General features: G+C 42.7%; 1 protein-coding gene across 2 annotated transcripts in view; it reads left to right on the top strand.

Annotated features, from left to right (window-relative positions):
* The window catches only part of SLC38A6 (solute carrier family 38 member 6), a 324,618-nt gene that overhangs the window by 288,071 nt on the left and 16,516 nt on the right, over positions 1-20,031 (top strand). For both annotated transcript variants that reach the window (XM_069207408.1, XM_069207409.1), the window contains one exon: positions 2,655-2,779. In XM_069207408.1, the coding sequence (XP_069063509.1) occupies positions 2,655-2,779 (125 nt within the window). The remainder of the gene's footprint in view (positions 1-2,654; positions 2,780-20,031) is intronic.

Below are 20,031 nucleotides of genomic sequence, written 5' to 3'. Positions count from 1 at the left end.
ATGGCTTATTTTACAGATATATTATGCAATTTTTCTTGTTTAACTATTTGTAATTACCAACATGTGAACATGAACATAGAGGATAGTGAGACGTTCAGTAAAGACTCCACAATGTCAGCACTTGTATTATAGAAAACAAGTCCCTTTTATCTAAAGTTATGTAGATATGCATTATCAACCCCAAGAATTTGAAATGGGGGTGTGTTTTTTCACGTTGCTTTTTAGCTGACTGGGGTGGTCAAAGAACATCTCAGCATGACCTGGCAACATGAACATCAACTAGGGGGGTGGGCATTACGAGTTTTTACCATCAGCACTGATGAGGAAACCACAAATGTCAGGTGTTGTGTGCCTGCCCATAGAGTAACAAGATTGGGTGTCAACAGACTCTAGACTGAGCCTGAAGGGCCAACTGGTGGAATGCAATATGTGGACACCAACAACAAGAAAAAAAAAAATATATTGGATAACCTCCTGGCCTTGAGATACACCAACCTGCGGTGCCCCAAGAGCAGTCCTCCACACCATCTGGGCCTGCACACACCCCCTCAATAACTACAGAGAACCCTCCCCCGTTCCGTCGTTGCCTAAAGCTACATCCCCTGTCCAGGTAGCATCTCCTCCTCTGAGTGCCGTTGAGGAAAATCTGAGTTGAGGGTCACTTCTGCTCCCCGACATACCACACCCCTTTAGTCAGCCCTCTCCCATCCCCCCCCTAATTTTGTGCCCTTGACTGCTATCATGGAGGCCCTAAGTCAAATCAGAGAGATTCAGGAGCGATCTCTCTGGATATCTGGGACTTAGTTGCAGAGTTCCATATATACTGAGACTTGTCACTGAGTGGCTTCGAACAGTATGTAGCCTTATGGCCTCCTTGATAGCAAATCTAATATTGCATCTGCCTTCCTAACCCACCACACCTCCTGTTGTCATTTCTTTGTCTGTGATCCCGTTTTCCCCTGCTACCCCTGTGTATCCTATGTTCCATGGGATATCTGGTCTTGCCACGCCATCCATTTGATGTCCGCATCAGAGGAGGACTTCAGTGTTTTTGTGGTAAAAGAAAGTGAGGATGGCCAGAAACCGCCCCAAGCCAGGAACAGGAAACATCAAGTCCATGAGGCTTGGGTGACTGAGTTTATTTTATTTTGGGACAGTGGGCTTTTGATTTACAGCTTTTGTTTTTACTATGAACTTATTTCTACTTCTTCTTTTGTAGGTTGGTACCAAAGACGTTTTTTAATATGTTTTTCCCACTCCCTTCAAGTTGGAATGTATTTCCCTTTCTAATTAAAGACTCAATTTGTGTTCATTTTAGCCTCTTGCTTAAGACAGATTTTCAATACTCTTAATTTCAACAATATATATCAACATATTTTTAAACTCAAGGAACAATCTCTTTATTGTGTTTACAAATGTAACTGTATAATGCATTGCAGGTTAGCCACAGAAAATAGTTAGATAATGCTTATTATATAAGTTGCATTTTTAAATGCATTACATTGAAGGTAAACCAGATATTGAAAATGCATAACACTTCCCTATGTTAATGCTATATCAGATATTCAACACAAATGAAGGTTTGACACAGATTTGTGTTGAAAAAGCTGTATTTTATTATGTCAAAATGACAGTGAAAGTGAAAAATATTCATCTGTGATGAATGTCAGCTATTTTCGGTAGTTTCCCTACTACTCCACCTATGCTATGCTGGTTGTGAGAATGATTGAGACCGTAGTTGTGCTGGTTGGTGACTTGATGGGGGTTGCGTTGGTGGTACAGGAGGGTGAGGTGGTGTTTCAGGCATTCCTGATTTCTTTCAGCTGTATATAATTTTCCTATCCACAACCATGCAGAGGACTTCTGTACATTGCTATGTGGAGGCCTCCTATTCACTGCCATGCAGTCTCCACCCCGAATGCAGAGGTACCACCAGACTTACAACATGTTTGTAAGTTACTTGTAGTAACTAAACAGCCGAAAATTATAATTATTCTGGCTCCACCCTCTAAACTCGAGGGTAAAGATGTGTAAGTCTACATTTTTAAGTAACTTTAAAATCGGATTTTGTGAGTAGCCAAATGTAGTAAAGTTGATCAAATGTGTAAAAGTAAATTACTCATGTAAATTGCTTACAAGTGTGACATACCTTTGTGAATAGTTTTGAACATCTTTAAGTGAACAGCCCTGATATTTTAGAAATATTAGTATGTTTTACTATTCTAATAATTGTTCTACATTAAAGTCTTTCTGTCATTCCTGTTTGATATGTGCTTGTGTAAAATACTATTTGTAGTGACAGATGTATATACCTGCTTCTATTAGTTACAAAGATATCATGGTAATACATTTTGAGAGTGAATTCTGTAATCTATCAGCCACAATTTCAATTCATCTTTATTTTAAATAATTTGCCAATTTGCAGCAGATGGGATGGTGATTAGACATTTTGATCATCATTCCCCAGCTATCTCATTTCCGGGGTTTAGCGTTAAGGTCATTGTGGTCTGTGTTGTCAGTCTGTGCCCTCTCAGAATTGGAAGGATGACTTTGGTGTCAGTTGTCAGATTTCATTTTGTGAAATGAATACACAGACACACTGAATAATAATAACATCTTCATATTCATTTAATTATATGTTCTATTTGTTTTAGATAAGGTGAACTCGGAATTACTGGAAGGATACAGCAAATATCTGCCACATGATGCACTCATAATTACTGTGAGATTGGTCATATTATTAGCTGTTATGTTGACGGTTCCACTAATACACTTCCCTGTAAGTAGTAAACAGTACACGATTTACACATCATTTGGTTGCCCAATGATAAAAAAAATATGTTTTGCCCTGTGCGTCTTTTTAAGTTGTAAAGGAATGACTCTATTCTTCAGGGACCTAGGAGAAAGGAGATAGAATAGGCAAATGGAATTGGCAAAATGCTTACAGGGTTGTCTGCGGCCTGATTTCTCCAGACTGTTTACACTTCCATTGTCTTTCTTCAGTTTTGTGGGAGATAAGGAATAAAGGGGGAATTCGGTAATCATTTGTCGTAGACTAATATACCTTTATAGCCCACAGTAGCTACTCCATTGTTAAAGCCCCAAGCAGAAGGCCTTTAACAAGGGAGCGGGACTTTAATGCTGCTGTAGCTCAGCTATGGAGGACTATAAGGCTATTAGAAAATTCCGCCACTAGAGGGCAGAATGTTTTAATAAAACAAAGACCTCACAGAGCCTGAGGGGATTGAAAGCGACCATTGGGCTCCATGAGTCCTTTGTTCACAGCCCAAAGGACAAATTTAACTTTTTATACTCCTCTTTATAGTTTTCTGCTTTTGTAAAGTGCCTGTTTGTCATCTTTATTTTTAATATGCTAAGGATTTTACAATTGCAGTACTTTGGGTTCTAGTTTCTGAGTTTGATATAATGATGGAATATAATTACTTAGCACATAAAAAGAGTGAGTTTTTTTTTAAAGGGGAGAGTGAACAGCACAGATGAATCCTAAGTGGTACTGGTGAATAGGTAGGCCTGTCAATTTCTTTAATTGTGAGCTCCATAAAGAGATATTTGCAACATTTTTGACAGATTTATGGAGTGTTTTGTAAGAAATTACTAAGTTTTTACAGCGAAAAAAAGGTAGGCCTAATGGAAGAGTTGAGTATGGCAGAACATCTAATAGACGTGGCCAAAAATTAAGATTGTCCATTGTTTCAGTGGGTGTACTATGTGCCCATTGTTTCATTGGCAGTACTACTTTGAAAATCAAGTTTGACAACTTTTCTGAGTAATACTTGTTTGACCTGTTTCCAGCAACTTCAGTTCTAGTTAAATAGACAGTCAGAGGCATGGGATATAATTCCATACCCTCCTGACATACAGTTTCTGCCACTGGCTAGTGAGGATATCAATTATCTGAAAAAGCATGGCAATGAAAGAATCCACCCTTAATCACACACTTCCTAAGGATGGACAAGCCCCACTCCTCTAAGCGAAAGGCCATTCTTTCACCCTCTTGCTTATTGATGCACAGACATCAGCGCTAAATATGTTGCCAGCTTATTTATTGCTTTTTTACAACGTATTTATTAAAGAAACATATAAGGTAACATTCAGCTTGCAATCTGCAATAATAAAATAATTGCAAATTGCAGGTATGACAGAATTGAAGAAGTGAAAGGTTCTAACGAAAAATCATTGTTTGTAATCGAAAACATCTGATCTCAAATAACAGCCGCAAAGGTGTTCATTTCCCCCTCTTAAGCCTTCAGACAACCCATACCTATGTCAAAAAAAGTCTCAGACAAAGCATAACAATTGCAACTAATAAAAGTACTACAATAAGACAGCAAGAAAGAGGATGGCTTGTTTGACCATTGTTTTAATACAACAAAGAGTAGAACATGAAGCCGTTTTAAAAATGGAAACTAACTCATACACAGGCCTAAATTAAGACATGGAGCAGACAATCTTCCTATAAACATGCATTGTACTACAAAAATACTTTTACCATGAAACATGCATTCAAAAACACCAGCCAGATGGAAGAAATAGATTATTTTACTTAATTGTTCAGAGAAAATTAACTATCATACTCTTTTAAAAGGTACAACACGTTGCTCATTGGTGTCTTATCATAAAACCATTAACCTTGCTACTCTGAGTAACTGAATGCCCTGGTGACCCCATGCAACATTATTGCAAAGTCAAGACAATTTATGTTCTGCAGTACCATTGCTTCTGAGTTCATGGCTTATCATGTATGTATGTTTATGCAGTATATTTCTTATTAGTCTGTGTACAGCACAGTACTCTTGTCAGTAGCACCTTATATCTCTTACTTGCATGCTACACCTTATCCTCATTGTAAAGAAGACTCTCCAAATCAAGGTAACTAAAAGTAGGTCTATAAGGGTTGGTTTGATGTAAGTTTTTGAGCATATCCGTATAAAATAGATACAATTAATCTAACGGAAAAGCTTACATAGTCACAGATTTTTTTTAAAAGTCTTTATTGAAAATACATCAGCCACAATTGGCATTGACATCCAGCCATGGTTATGCATTTTCAATATCAGTCGGCAATATTGGATCAGACCTGATAAACAAGTGCCAAATCTCCTCTCCTCCCACCCATTGCTGCTCTCGCACAAGGACCCAGAACCAATCCCGGTAAGTTAAACAGCATATTATCAACAGTCCTCAATGACCGATTAGGCCTCTAACTGGTATCAAATCCGACCCTCCTCCCCAGCAGCTGATGATCGTTGAGTGTCTCACACTGCACGGTCCCTGCTCGGGAACTCCTCATGCGGTTCCTTTAAGGCAGACAACATGGCAGACCAGGCTCTCAAATCATCCTCCAGTTTCTCATCTTTGCTGACATGTTTCATCCATACCATCTCAGCAGCCGCCCATTTAGAGATATCCCTGACCAGTCCATATATCTTGGTGGTGCAGCTGCTAGCCACTTTGTAGCTATGCACCGTTTTGCTAACAGTAAGCCAAGTAAGACAAACTTCCTACTAAGTTTTTGTTTATTGGCAGGGGATGAAATTAGCCTTAATAATACTGGTCGCATCTCCAGCTGTACGGCCCATCCAGTTTTCCTATTCAGGTTACTCAGCACCTCCTGCCACTAAGGAGATAGGGCTGGACAAGTCAACACCATGTGTATGAAGTCTGCCGTCAGGGCTCCTCAGCATGTACAACCAACCAACCAACGGCTAGAGCATATGGTGTGCAAGGCTTTTAGAAATAGGTATGCCTCATGTACATAATTATACTGTATTACTTTGAATTTAGCATTAGAGGTAACAGTCCATACTCTCTCGTGCACACGTACCCAGTCTTTTTCAGTCCGAGTTTCCTCTAGTAGCGCATCCCGCCTGGTCTGAACACAGTGACAGAGCTGGGAGATTGTCCTGTACTGCCCTATAGATATAGGATATCAGCTTGCTGCCCTGCCCAATCTCCAGTAATGCTACCAGAGTGCTGGAGCACAGCGGCCATAGGTTTCTCGTTGTAGCAGAGATCTTTGTGTATTGTAAATGTTGTCCCGTCCCCAGCGTGAAGGATTCTGCATCATCATCTTGTGTGAGAAACCATCCATTAGGGTATAGGTCACCCAGCGTGTTACAGCCCCCGACCTTCCTGCTTTGCACCAACATGAATTCTGCTATTTTAATGAACAGCTATATAACCCACAATGTCATGTCCGGGTCTTATGGTGCACATTGAATCACTCTCTAAACCACCCCTTCCCCTTTTATGGACACCTGGCATATAATGTAGGGTACGGTAAAGGGCGTCCATGCTCCACTCATCGACAGGACAGGCAGTGACTGTTCACCATAAGAGTGTTTTTTTTTTCCAGTTGTCCGCTGGGTTAAGCCAGTGAAGCGAAGCTGCAGATGCCCAGCCATGCAGTATAACTCGGTGTGAGGGACCTCTAGACTTACCTGGCCCCATGTTCGCTTAGGCATGGATAGCCCAATACGGTTTTGCTTGTTTCTCCACAGCAGGTCAAGTACAAGGCTGTCAATAGATTTAAAACATTGTCTGGGATTTGTGTACTGGGTGCCTTGAAGTGCATAGAACTCCTGCATAACATTTAAAGTGTTGGTACAGAATAAATTGGCTGTCTGAGATGTATCAGGGCGTTGTCAGCGTAGAGTGAGATCATATGGGTAATCTCCCCCCCCAGTATAATCCCCCAAGGGCCCTTTGTTCTGTGCAATCTCTCCCCCATTGGCTCCATCGGAAGTGCGAGGAGGAGGAGTGAGAGGGCAAACCTGTCTTATCTCGCAAATTAGCTGGAAAGTTTCCAAGACCAAGCACACTCTACCACAAGGGGGGGTACAAAGTAGACAAACCCATTGAATATAATTGGGACTCAAACCCATCTTCTTCAACATTTGCTAGAGATAGGTCTAGTCTAAGGAATTGAATGCTTGCACTATGTCAAATAGTACTAGAGCTAATGCATCATCTGACAGGTGCGGGCATGATAAATAAGGGATAGCCTTCGCAGAATATAAAGGGTACTTCTCTTCGGGATAAAACCATACTGGACGGTATTTATCAAGGCTGGGAGAAAGGTAAGCAGATGTGCCGTGAGCAGACTGCTAAGGAGCTTAATGTCTATATTTAAGAGGGCTATCAGTACTTAATGTCTATATTTAAGAGGGCTACCAGCTTGTACGCAGATATCTGTGATAAACTTCTGCTGGTAGACCATCGGTACTTAGAGTTTTTGCAGTTTTGAGCCAGTGAATCGCCTTGAAAATCTCATAAGTGATAGGTCCATCCAACATCTCAGGGGGGCCCTAAATTGAGACTCGGAAGAGGGATTTCCGCTAGGTACTCCACAACGTGCTCCGGTAGAGTAGCTTCCCACGCCCCATAAGTGTTACTTAAATGTGCTGGGAATACATTATTATTGGCTTGCTACATACAGACTAGGTCCTCCTTGCTGTTGTACAGCATTAGAACACAGGGGATCGAGGGATCTCCTGTTTAACCAGTCGGGCTACATTGCTCGAGTCTTGTTGCCCTCTGTGTGTAGTCGCTAGCGATACGCCTTGTATCTATATTTCTCAAGTATACGCAAGTTAACTAGTAAAATTGTGTGGGTCTCACACTAGTCTGTCAGTTTTTCCAGGTGCGCATGGAGCATAGGCTCTAGCGCCCCCAGTTTTTCCTCTTGAGTCTGAATATCCTGTTCAAATTGAAGTTTATCCCTGTAGGTCTTTTTAATATGCACACCCCTGTAAGACCACCTTGATTGCTTCCCAGTCCATCAGCCTGCTACCTGCCGTGCCCCAATTCTCAACAAACTAGTGTGTTAATGCCTCAATAATGGTCGCCTCAAACGGGGGGGGGTCATCAGTGCCTCATGCTTGTAGTTGGCACAGCGAGATCGCTTGGCGGCCATGCCCACTCCCAACATTCATCAGGAGCGGGGAATGGTCAGACACATAGCAAGCCAAGTAAGCAATTTCTGTCACTCCCTGCACCACATAACTGGAAACTAACCAATAATCTAGGTGGGGGTGTAACAGGAGAATACTTGCTCTGCTGGGTGCCTGTCTCTCCATATGTCAAGGAGGAATAACCCTTTCATCATGTCACTTAGGTCCCTTATCATGCGAGGTTTAGTGTAGGCTGCTCGTTGTCCAGTGTGCCATCTAGGACACAGTTACAGTCCCTTGCCATTATGGTGTCTGCATCATGATAGGGCAACACAGCCGCCATAACTCTGGCATAAAAATCCCGACTGTCCATGTTTGGGACGTACACATTCACCAGACACACTTCTCCTCCATCGAGGACGCCATACACTATGACATACCTTCTGGGTCAAGAACATGGTCTCTGATGGAACAGGACCCCTGTGGCCACCCAGATTAGCACAGCCTGGGCAGAGGTACTAGAGCACTAGATAGCATATAGTTGTGCTCTCCACCTCTTCCAGAGACTGGGAATACAATCTACCCAAACATGTTTCTTATAAGAACACAAAAGACACATTGTAACGTTTCAGATAGGCATGCACTCATCCACGCTTCTCAAACTGGCAATCCTTCTAACATTCCAGGTCATAAACTTAGTTACCTGGCATGCCATACACAGTCACCTGCAACCACTTTCATCACTGCTGTCGGTAGTCACCCCAATCGCTTGTTTCACACCATGGCACTACAGGACCAATAACCAGGCCCCCAACATACAAGAGCAATATGGAATTCCCCAACCTTTCAAAACAAGTAAAGCATATATAACATCGACCTAGCTCCTCCCACCCCATGGGGAGCGTGACCAAAACCTCCCAGTTAACATCAGGCAAGTCAGGTGCTAACTTTCACTGCCCCATTTCCCCAACTGTATATCAAAATGAGAACAATTCAAATCAAGAAAAAACGTTGTGCTTTGCTAGAGGCCAGGTCTCTGGAAAAGGTGCAAGGCAGTGGTAATCAAGCCCCTTTTCTGTTTCTACTCACCTCTCTCCCATTCCACTGATGCCAGCAGTTCTGGATGTTGAAGACTAAATCGTAATGTCTGAAAATGCCCACCACCCGACAGTCTGCTGTGCAGCAGGAGCAAAAGATCCCATTTCCCCTCTGCATTCGCCACTCTTTAGATCAGGCAGCACCAGCATCATCCCGTGCACAGTCACAGTAGGGTGCCTCCTCTGCTGGGTGTACCTATACTCAGTCAGGCAGGCATGATTCCGGGATCACTTCTAGTCTGAGCTATCGCTGGCCGTGCCATTGTCACTCTGACATTTCTGAAATGTGCCTCTCGAGTCCGGCACTACCTTAGTGGCTTGAAGAGTACCATCTGGGCAGACTACAATTTTCTCTGTCCGTCTGTCATCGTCTAGGCTCCTCCATTGCCCTTTCCGTCTCTGGAGATGAGCGGCGTGTTGTGTGCATGGCAGAGATGAGCCCTGACATCCTGTATCCTGGCTAGTGTTCCTAGCCCGAGTCTTAGCAGTCACTGGCCTCCCCCAAGTTGAAAAAAACAACACGTTCCCTTCTTTCAGGATGCAAAGTTTTTGCTGGAAACATCAGGCTAAGGATGCCTTTAAAACAACAGCGGGCTCCAAGTCCATACACATAGTAGAATGGTGTTACAGTTGTGAAAGTTGAAGAGATGGGCGAATATGGCCCTTGCTGGGGCCCTAGGCTTTGGCAAGGGGGCCAGTGCTCTGTGGCCCCTTTCAATTGTGAATAACGTAGAGACTGTGCTAAGGAGCAGGGCAGTAGTAATCCAGTCCTCCAGGAACAGTTCTGTTGATTGCCCCTCCGCCCTCTCTGGGAACCCCCACAAACCGTTAAGTTATTGCAATGGGAATGCCCCCCGGAGTCCTCTATCCATTTGTCTAGACAAGCCGTCAACCTCTGTAGGTTGGAGACCATGTCATGCAGGGAATGGACCTTCTGTTGTAGGGTGTCCACACGTTGTTCCATGGCAGTCACACGGTCTGCCACTTTCCGCAAGTCAGCTCGCAATAAATTGACATTAGTTGCAATTGAGTCAATTTTATTATCATCTCATCTCATTTAATCGCTTGACCTCTGTATTGCCAACAGCACGTCTGCTAGGGATGGGGTTGAGCTTGCCGTGTCACCATTCTTTTTTTTCTGGGTTGTTCATCATATCGTTTCTGACTATACCCTCCGGAGGGATAGCATGGGTGTAGTTTACAATTTTGCTCGTTTGTGCGGTCTTGATTGCCCTGTCCTTTACCATGACGACAGTATATCCTATATGGGTTGGGGAGAAGAGGACAGCTTCACCAACAATGACTATGGGGCTCACCCCACACGTCCACGTGACAAAGGCATTTCTATGTATCCAACAATAATCTGCCACAGCAAAGTTCAGGGGTAACCTGCTGGGGTCTGCTATAACTCCCCCACCTGAATCAGCCCTGAGGATCATCACACACTCCTCGTTATCTCATGGCCAGGTCTCCAGGACAGAAGGTGCCTCAGTCCACCACCTAGGTCTACAGCAACTCACTCCTGGTTTGCCCCTCCTTTTCGCAGTCATTGGAGGGTTAGGGAGAGCCCACACCTCCCAGAGCTACTCAAGTGAGCCACCTTTCCCAGAGAGGGTAAAACAAACAAATTGGCGTATTTGCAGACATGCACCTCTTGCTGGTTTGTTGGACTCGCAACAGGAGCCAGGTATCATGGGGGACCCACAAACATCCATGGTACCACAGACAGATGCACTCCAGTGGTGCTCTGGTATCTTGTGCCGTCTCCTCCTCCTCACAGGTCTGATCTCCACGTGGCTTGCAGCATTTGTCAACCGTCCCTTGGGCAGTGCGAAACGGCCTCCCACAGTCTGCTGTCCCAGTATATGGGAGATCAGTCCCTCAGCTCAGTCCTCAGCTGTCAAAGTCTGCCTGGGGGCAGCACTGCAGGATTACACGCAGGTCTACAGTGCAGGTTGACTAAAGACCTGCGGCAGGGAAATGCTCCCTGCCACGGGCCCTGGTCCCTGTCCAGCCGCCCCTCGACAGCGAGTCCCTGCACAGCGTAGTCTCTTTCCCAGGGGCCAGGATCCATGGTGTCGCCCCAAGGTCTCCAGAATTATAGGTGCGATCCCCTCTAGACCTGCAAATTAATGCAGGTCAACAACCTGGTCTAAGCCAGTACAAAGATGGCCTCCACAAGCAGCTCAGGGATGCCGCTGGAGGGTTCGACACACTCCTCTCTCCCTTCCAGCTAGCCCTCGTAATGCCAGTCATTCACAGGTCTAGGGAGTGCCTCAGATGCCGCCTCCCCACATGTTTTGTTGCTACGTCTTCTTGCTCGGGGGTCATGATGGCACAGGATGAAGAGACCCGGCGCAGCCTAACTCACAACCCCAAACTCCTTGTTATTCAGTGGCTCCCAAGGCCTCTGGGGACCAGCACATAGCTCCCCTGCAATATGGTGCATAGTATGGCCTACTGGGGAGGAAATTACTCTGGGAATATGATCGCGTGGGGGGACCTTGCACAACTATTAAACATCAGCAGTGTAAATTCATGATTTTAGTTTGAGTAAAAATGTCCTATTCTTTTTCAGTTTGCAAATGTTCTGCAGAGATAAAGATATGATGTTTGTATGTGTTTTTAAAATTACGAAAGTAAAATTAAAGCAATAAGTCTTCTGTGGTGGACATGCCGCCAAAAGCATGTTGTACTTAAAAAAAAAAAAAAAAAAAAAAAAAAAAAAGAACCATAGATTAATCCTGCTTACAAATGACACTTACAGCCCATTAATTAGAATTTTTAAATAATATCCATAGTTACAAATTTGTGTATGCATGGCTTTTCAAGAATAGTGAAAAATAGATCCCATGTTACGGGACAACAAGGAGGCGGCAGCAGGACCCTGTGGGACTCCCTGATGGCAGGAGCAGGGGGAGTCGCCGGGTCAGAAGCGCTTATAGCACATTTTACTTCTCCTGCGCCGCGGGACAACAAGGAGGGGGCAGCAGGACCCTGTGGGACTCCCTGACTGCAGGAGCAGGGGGAGTCGCCGGGACAGAAGCGCTTATAGTGCATTTTACTTCTCCTGTGGTGCAGGACACGCGCGGGCTGCGCCCGGGCAAAGCCCGGGCCCATCTTGCGCCTGTCATCGACAGTCAGAGGCTGGGCTGGGCCCACCCACCTTTCATCTTGCCGTGGATGGTGAGTTTTGTGTTTATTATATTTTATAAGTGACTGGAGACCCTTTTGCCTCGAGAGACTGTGTCTTAAACTGTGATTCCTGTTGCCCTGTTTAGTGAGGTGCCACCGCTTGCGTAATGGGGCGTAAAAAGGGCCAGCTAACTGGAGCTATAAGTGGTGGTGGTGGTGGCAGGCAGGGTAGCGTAAATACCACATTGGACTCCTTTCTCGCTAGAGCTGTTGGGGTTGTGACTAAGGAAATTGATCTGGCGGAGAGGAGGCTATCTATGGAGATGGAGGATTGGCGTCATGTCTCAGTAGTTAGTGATCCCTCAGTGGGCTTGGAGGAGGAGGTGGTGGCCCATTCTGGGGGAGATCAATGTGTTGTTTCAGAGCTCGACCATGCTGAGAAATTAGGGGATTCCAGCGATCCAGAGCCTTCGAGAAGAAGTAAAAGTCTCTTGCTGTCTTGTCCTCTGGCCTGACCTATGGATAAGTGCAGTCCTCCCCAAGGAAGAAAAAGACACTAAAGAAAACGGTCCCCAAAACTAAAGCATCTCTTGTGGTTGATTCCAAGGAGCTGTATGGTGTCCCTGAAGCCAGCGAGTTAATGGGCTGTGATGCAACCAATTTATTGTTAAAATTTAAGGAGATGATCTAGGGTATTCTGTCTCCTGTGGTGGCAAAACTATCGGTGATAGAAAAAGCAGTTTCTCAGCTATGTGAATTAAGAAGCCAAGGGAGCCAATCTATGGGGGGATGTGAGACCCTTTGCTGTCTGTCTCAACCAAGTAAGGAGGTGAATTTCCAGGAGGAAGAAGCTGGGTTCTTGGGGGAAAAAGCCTCAGCAACTGGATAACCCGACAAATTCTGGGGGCCAAGGTGCCTGTGCTCAGTCTATGTTGGTCTCAACTACCGCCCCACCAATGGGCAGGGGGGCCATGAATGGATCCAGCCACTGCAGGCACCCTGACTATGAATCTGTGGCGGCTGGGGGGGTTTTCCAACAGCTGGATGGGAAGTTTAACCAGAAACCGTTGAATAAAAGGTCTTCGTTGGTCCGTCTGGATCTCCCCCCGGCATGTGCCCCTTATGTAGTGGTGATGACAAATGTCCCTGCTTTGGCCCCTGGGGTAAATGAATCTATGGCTCAATTAAAAAATAAAGCTGGCTATTGGCTGAGTAAAAACTGCAATTTTTCATGTAAGGATTTTGAGGACGTTTTGTTTGTTAGAAGAATTGACTGGGTTGGGCCTAGAAAAAAAGAGGGGAATGAGGATTGTGTTATTATAAATGTTAGATACCCGGGCCTGGCACAGCGGCTTCTCTCCTCATACAGTCCTGCTTTTCCAAGGGCAGGATCAATTGGTATGGCCCCCCTGGGTTATTTTTACAATCGTATGCGACTGGGTGCTGATCCCTCTCCTGATTTTGGCAGGATTCCCCCCCTAGGCCTGAATGCCCGGCGGCCAATTTACAGGAGAACAGATAACAATATAAATTTTGACTTGGAAGGGGTGGATTGACAATGCACCAAGACTTTGACTACGCTGGAGGGGGTGAGCTCGAAGTGTGATCTTATTTCCTGGAATATTGCGGGGGTATGATGCCAAGTTATCGGATCAGGCTTGGGTTAGGTGGGTGGCTAATTATGATATTATTAAGCTCCAGGAAACCTGGTCAGATGGGCTGGCTGCTTGGGATGGGTATGATAGATTTGCTATCCCAGCTGTTCAGTCCCTTGGAAGTCGTTCAAAAGGTGGCCTGGTTACCTTAATCCGTTTTTCTAAGATAGTGGCTGCTTTTCAAATTAATTGTAACCACCAGGGTATATTGCATGTATGGGTAATTTTTTTCTAACAATTTTAATGTTCTGTTGATAAATTTTTATAATGCTGTCTGGGATGGGGGGGGGGGGGGGGGTCAAATTGGGATCCTCTTCTCCGTTCTTCAGGTGTTGAAGTGTAAAATGGAGGAGGTGGGGATGGAATTCTGTGCCATTGTGTTGGGAGATTTCAATGCCAAGTTGGGTCGACTTAGTACAGTGGTAAATCCCTTCGAGTATGACTGTGTGGATTACTCGGCAGATGATGTTCAGGATTCCAGAGGCAGGGTTCTGATTAAGGAACTTAGGAAGTTGGGCCTTCTGAATTTCCGGGACACTGAAGTAGTAGAAATTCCTCAGCTCCCAACGTTTGTGGGTAGAGGGTCTGGCACCACAATTGATTACATTTTTGTGTCTCCACTATTAAAGTGTCTGATAATTGGAGGAGAGGTGCTTGGGGAATGTATAGGTGATCATAACCCCCTTACAGTGTGCGTTAAACTTCCAGGGGCTGCAAGTAAATCAGGACGGGGTGGACCTGCATCAATGAAGATAAGAGACCAGGGTAGGTGACTTGGCTGGAAACAGGTAGATGCCCAACAAGTTATAGAGAGGGTGGTGGGTGGCAACCTACCCCTGTTTATGGATATACTTTTGAGAGAGACTCCGAGCCCTAAGGAAGTTATGGATGCAATAGCTGAAGTCAACATTGTCTATTGAAGATAAACAGTCTCTAACTACTGTCTTCCCAACAAGCGCAGATGTGGGTGGTTTGATAAGGCCTGTTACGATGCTAGGGCAAATATGAAAACGGCCCTTAAGGAATACACCAGAGATAGGGCCGCTGTGAAAGTAGCAAGGATTAAGTATAAAAAGGCTTTGAGGGAGAGCAAGATAAAATTTTAAGAAAAAGCCTGGGAAGAGTTGGAGCACGCTACAGTCCTGAAGTATCCTGGTCTGTTTTGGAAGGTTGTTAATAGAGGTTCTTTTGTATCAGAGACATCTGAGGGCTTGGGCTGTAATATTGCCCCGGAGGCCTGGGTAAATTATGTTTGCAGAATTTTTTAGGGAATCCCCCTAAGAAATAACTGTGAAAAGGAGTGTGTTGTCATTCCCAATCTAGCGATCAGGTTTTCGCTCCAGGAGGTTATTGATGCACTCCAGGGTAGTGCTAGTAATAAAGCCCCGGATTCCATCCCCATGGATTTGTACAAATCTTGTCCCCAGCTAATTGCACCGGTTCTCTTAAATGTTCTTAATGCGGCAGTTACCGTGGGAATTCCTGCCTCCTGGAGAAGGGCTTGTATCATCCCAGTTGATCCTAAGTCTTATCACCCCATTTCCCTACTTGACTCTTCTGTGAAGATTTTGGGGTGGATCATCTTAAGGAGTATTGAGGTTTGGTTGGCAGAAAAGGAAATTTTGAGCCGGGATCAGTACGGATTTAGGTAAGGTCTTGGCACGCGTGAACAGTGCCTTAATCTTCTGATGATGATTGGGAAATATACGCAAGCCAGGAAGGGCACCCTCTATCTTGCCTTTATGGACCTTAGTTGTGCCTTTGACAAGGTCAATCGGTGGGAAAGGATAAGTCAGTTAGGGATGGATCCTAATATTGTAGAGTTGCTCCAGTATCTCCACTCAGGATCGGCTGCAAATGTGAGGGTGGGGATAAACGGGGAATGTTCAGAGCTCACAAAGGGCGTTCGCCAGGGGTGTGTTTTGGCCCCCACTCTGTTCCTTTTATATACAAATGGATTGTTGGATTTTTTGGTGGAACACTGTAGTGATGTCCCTACCGTGAATGGCACTAATGTCCCTGTGTTGACGTACGCGGATGATGCGGTCCTCATGGCCCGCACTATGAATGGCCTCCGTAAAGTAGTTAGAGCTTATGCCTCTTACATGTCAGGCTTGGGTCTAGAGATTAATTATAAGAAATTGCATTTTATGGTATGTTGTAGACCCTTGAGTAGGGTGGGGGAGCTAAAGGTTGAAGATCAAATTATTAGCAGGGTTCATGAATTCCCATATTTAGGGGTCATTTTTGATGATCAAGGTTAATGGAAACCCTGTATTGCCAGAAGGAGTATGCTCTTCCATGCCTCAGTTGGTGCCACTTTTGATGTTGCTGTAAGAGTAGGAAGTAAACCTATTAAGCCTCTGCTTGAAATCTACAGGCGAACATGTCTCCCTGTCCTGTTGTATGGTGCAGCACTCTGGGGGTATATGGATACCCGAGCCCCCATTGTGGAAGAAATCGTTTCTGTAGAAGGCTATTGGGTGTTGGTCAAAATACCTCTGGTTTTTGCCGTCATCTAGAACTAGATCTTGAGTTTGTACAACACACTATTCAATTGGCTCCCCTCTTGCAATTCATCTCGATTTGGAGTAATGAATATGCCCCTTTTAATAGAGAGATTTTAAGGGACTGTTTGGCCTGTGACAATGTAAAATATATTCCCTGGCTGACGTACATGAGAAAGGCAGCACACGATTTGGGGCGGCCTGACTTGTTTGACACTCCTGAGGGTCTGACTAGCCGTGATAAAAATTGGGTAAAGGATGATTGTTTGAGAATCCAGGAGGCTAAAATAGAGGGGGAGGATCTAGGGAAAAAATCGGTCAGGGATTTTGTTATGTTAAAGATGGGGGCGGGTCCTGAGCCCTATCTCTTAGCGATAAATGATTTGAGGGAAAGGACTCATCACTCGATTTCGCTTGGGGATCATTAGAAGTAATCGGTGTTTCCTGTTAGGCCAGTATGGTTAAAAATCGATCAGACCCTGTCCTTGTGACGGGGTGTCCCTGCAGACCTTGTCCTATTTTACATTATTCTGTGTCTTTTATGCTCCTTTTAGAAGTCGTTTTTTATTACCCCTGTTGAGGCCAAAGGGTTTTGTGCAATATCGTCATGCTTTTATGTGGCTGCAGATGGCTTCAGATGCATTGGTGTGGAGGGGTTTGGGATTGTTCTTGAGGGGAGCCATTACTTGGCGCAGTAATTTAGAGTTTTTTAAAGAATCTTTTAGATTGTTATCCTTGGTAATGAGGTTTTTATTTGTTTTTAATCTTATGATTATTGTTATATTATTGTTTCATTGCTATCTCAGTTTATTTATTGTTGTCTACGTGATCTAATGGTTGAATTATTTCATACCGAATAAAGTCTTATTATTATTATTAACACATGTTCTAAATCAAAGATCACATTTTGTTGTAAGCCTTTTTTACATTTGCTGGCAATCTGAGGCTTTCCTAAGACCCAAAGTCTGCTGCATCTCAGAGGGACCTTTTGTTATTGCACATAGAAATTTAAGTTTTCATATTCTGGTTCTCATACTTCTTCCCAGATTTAGCGTATTCAAACTTAGTTTAATAAGATGGAATCCTTATGACCCATTGCAAATGAAGGCTGTATACCATAGGTCTTGCTGGGCTCACATTTACTTTTAATTAGAATTTTCTCCAAACTATGTCCAAAGTTGTGACTTTTTAATGCTTAGAATATTTTCTGATCCTCAGTTTTGCACCCCAGTGCACATTGTTCAGGTTGCAGTCGTTATATTTCCATGATATTCATACACCCTAAAACATAGAAAAAAGAGTAGGGGAGGAAGTGGAGTATAAAGCACTTTCTTAGCAGTGTACTGATTTAATTTGTTGATATCCTTCAAATATTTTCATTTTCCATTAAGAATAAATGGCTTTTCAAAGGCTGCCCTATTGCTTTGAAAATATTTGTTCTCTAAAATTCTTTAGTTCTCCAGTTGTTCACAACTAAATTGGTAGTGAAAATTGCACTCAATGTCTTTTTACATAAAAATAATTGAATTCTTAAACATCTGATCCATGTACTGTTCAAGTTTCTATGGGAGCAATTTAGACCTACACAAAAAGTTATAGTTTCTCCAAAACTGAAGTTCCAAAATTCCATAAGAATTATTCAGTTTGAAAATATATGCTGAAGTGCTACTAAAGTGAGAAACTTGGAAAAGTGAACAAAAAACGATGGGAAAAAGGATTTCACGCATAGGAAGTTTAGGGACACGTAAGCACCTTACACAAAGAACCCTCCTATGATAATTCGATTTCCTCTTGTTTCAGAGTTGTTCTTGCCATTTCATTTTTATCACTATGCTCTTCATATAGATATCCTGCACACAAATTAATAAAGGATAGCAATTCTCATTCTGTTTGAAAGAATTTTTCTAAATCAAGTCTTATACAAATTCCAATTATTCTACTCTATTAACCCTGACGTATTCTATCCAGAGCCCAGAAAATATTGCTGATCAGCCCTATCTATTAACAAATGATGTATTTTGATAGTCACTAGAGTTGCCCCAGTTTTCATGACTTTGTATTTAAATATCTGAAGTTTTAGAGTTATCTTTAATGTTCTCCCTATCTCGAGCTATTATAAAATGTAAATTAAAATTTAGCATTTTTGGAACAAATGTACACAGTCTACTTGCACTTCCTTAATATCCGTTTATTTCTGGAGCAGACCTTGTAGTGCAGTTTTCAGAATCATCAAAAGTATCCAGTTTAATACAAAGGGTATTACAAAATAAACCATAAGCTTTCATGAGAAGCATTTACTTTTGATACATTTTTACTACTCTTATTATGTATTGCCACACTTGTTTGTATAGTTTCTTGCCCACTGATTTGGGGCTGTAATAGCAAGTGCTCAAGTGCACTTGGGCAGTGCCTTCAACTGATAAACTAATGTCGATTTGTGGGGCATATTAGAGCATAGGGAATCAATATTCTCGTTGATTATATCAGAAATGGGAGGCAATTTACCTGTGTTACCATTCATAGAAAGCCAGTAATGTTTTAAACTTAGTTGTCTTAACCACTTATACTGATGTTAGAACTGATTCAGTGCATTTTGAGACAGTTTCCTATATAATGCTTTGTTGTAGTAAGCATGGGCCTATTTACAAAAATATTTTAAAAGTTAGTATCTTGTTGCTGTCAGAATGCTTACTGTGTAGACGGTTCGTTGTCCAGGACAGCTACAACACCTCTCTAGTCGGATTCTTTTACTGATATCCATGTTGATTGTACATTTATTAATGGTTATTTTCCCTTATGGTGTAAGTTTGTGTATTGCTTTTTCCTGTTCTGTTTCTAGGTTTCAAGGCTGTAGATGCTATCTTCTGGCTCTACTTTGCACTTGTAAAGAGGAGTGCAGTCTGGTATTTTCAACCTACTATATTTTGTAGTTATATTCTGCTTCTGGTCTCAGTGTAGCTGTTAATAATACCTTGAGACACCAATATCTAAAGTATAATTTATCCACAGAATTGTAATTGATAAGTCTATTTTCTGGGAAAGAAAAGTGTGCATGTGCACCCCTTCTTTTGGGCTGTGTTAGTTCTTGGCATGTCAGGTCTATTACTTATAGCTATAGGGTGTGATAGTACCCTATAGAGAGCCACTGCTTTGAAGGGTACAGCTGTTTCTTTATTCTTCATGGAAGATGCTGCAGATAGTTTTGTGTATTTTATATTTTTGCCTTGTTTTACCAATGGTTTTTTTTCCAGTTCCCCTATAGCAGCAATCTCACTATGGTAAAGTATAGTGAAAAGTAAAAAGGTTTATTAAATTTGAAACAAAATAGTAAAAATGTGATTTTAAATATGAATGTAGTGTTTTAATATTTATGTTAAATATCGAACAAAAAGCATTAATACCTTAATTTAAAAGTAAAATTAAATTATCTTAAATATATGAAATTAAAACTATTTGTGTGAAGTTTAAATGAAAAAAGAATCCCACCTAAGGTAAAAATTATATTCGCTATGTATTTATTATTAATTAAAAGTAATGTAATAGTTTCATAAAAATGTTACATTATTTTTAAAATGTATATCGATTATTCAAATAAGTTAAAATATCTAGAGTTTTATTTTGAGATTTTTTAACATTTAATAACTTAATTTGTTTTAAAATTGTTTGCTGTGGGGTTTTAATTTAGGTTTCTGTCTACATTGTTTTGTATGAGGGGTGTTGCAGC

Source organism: Pleurodeles waltl, chromosome 9 (genome assembly GCF_031143425.1).
Source record: "Pleurodeles waltl isolate 20211129_DDA chromosome 9, aPleWal1.hap1.20221129, whole genome shotgun sequence".
Classification (NCBI taxonomy): Eukaryota; Metazoa; Chordata; class Amphibia; order Caudata; family Salamandridae; genus Pleurodeles; species Pleurodeles waltl.
The sequence above is the reverse complement of the archived record's forward strand: the minus strand, read 5'-3'. Positions and strand labels throughout refer to the sequence as shown.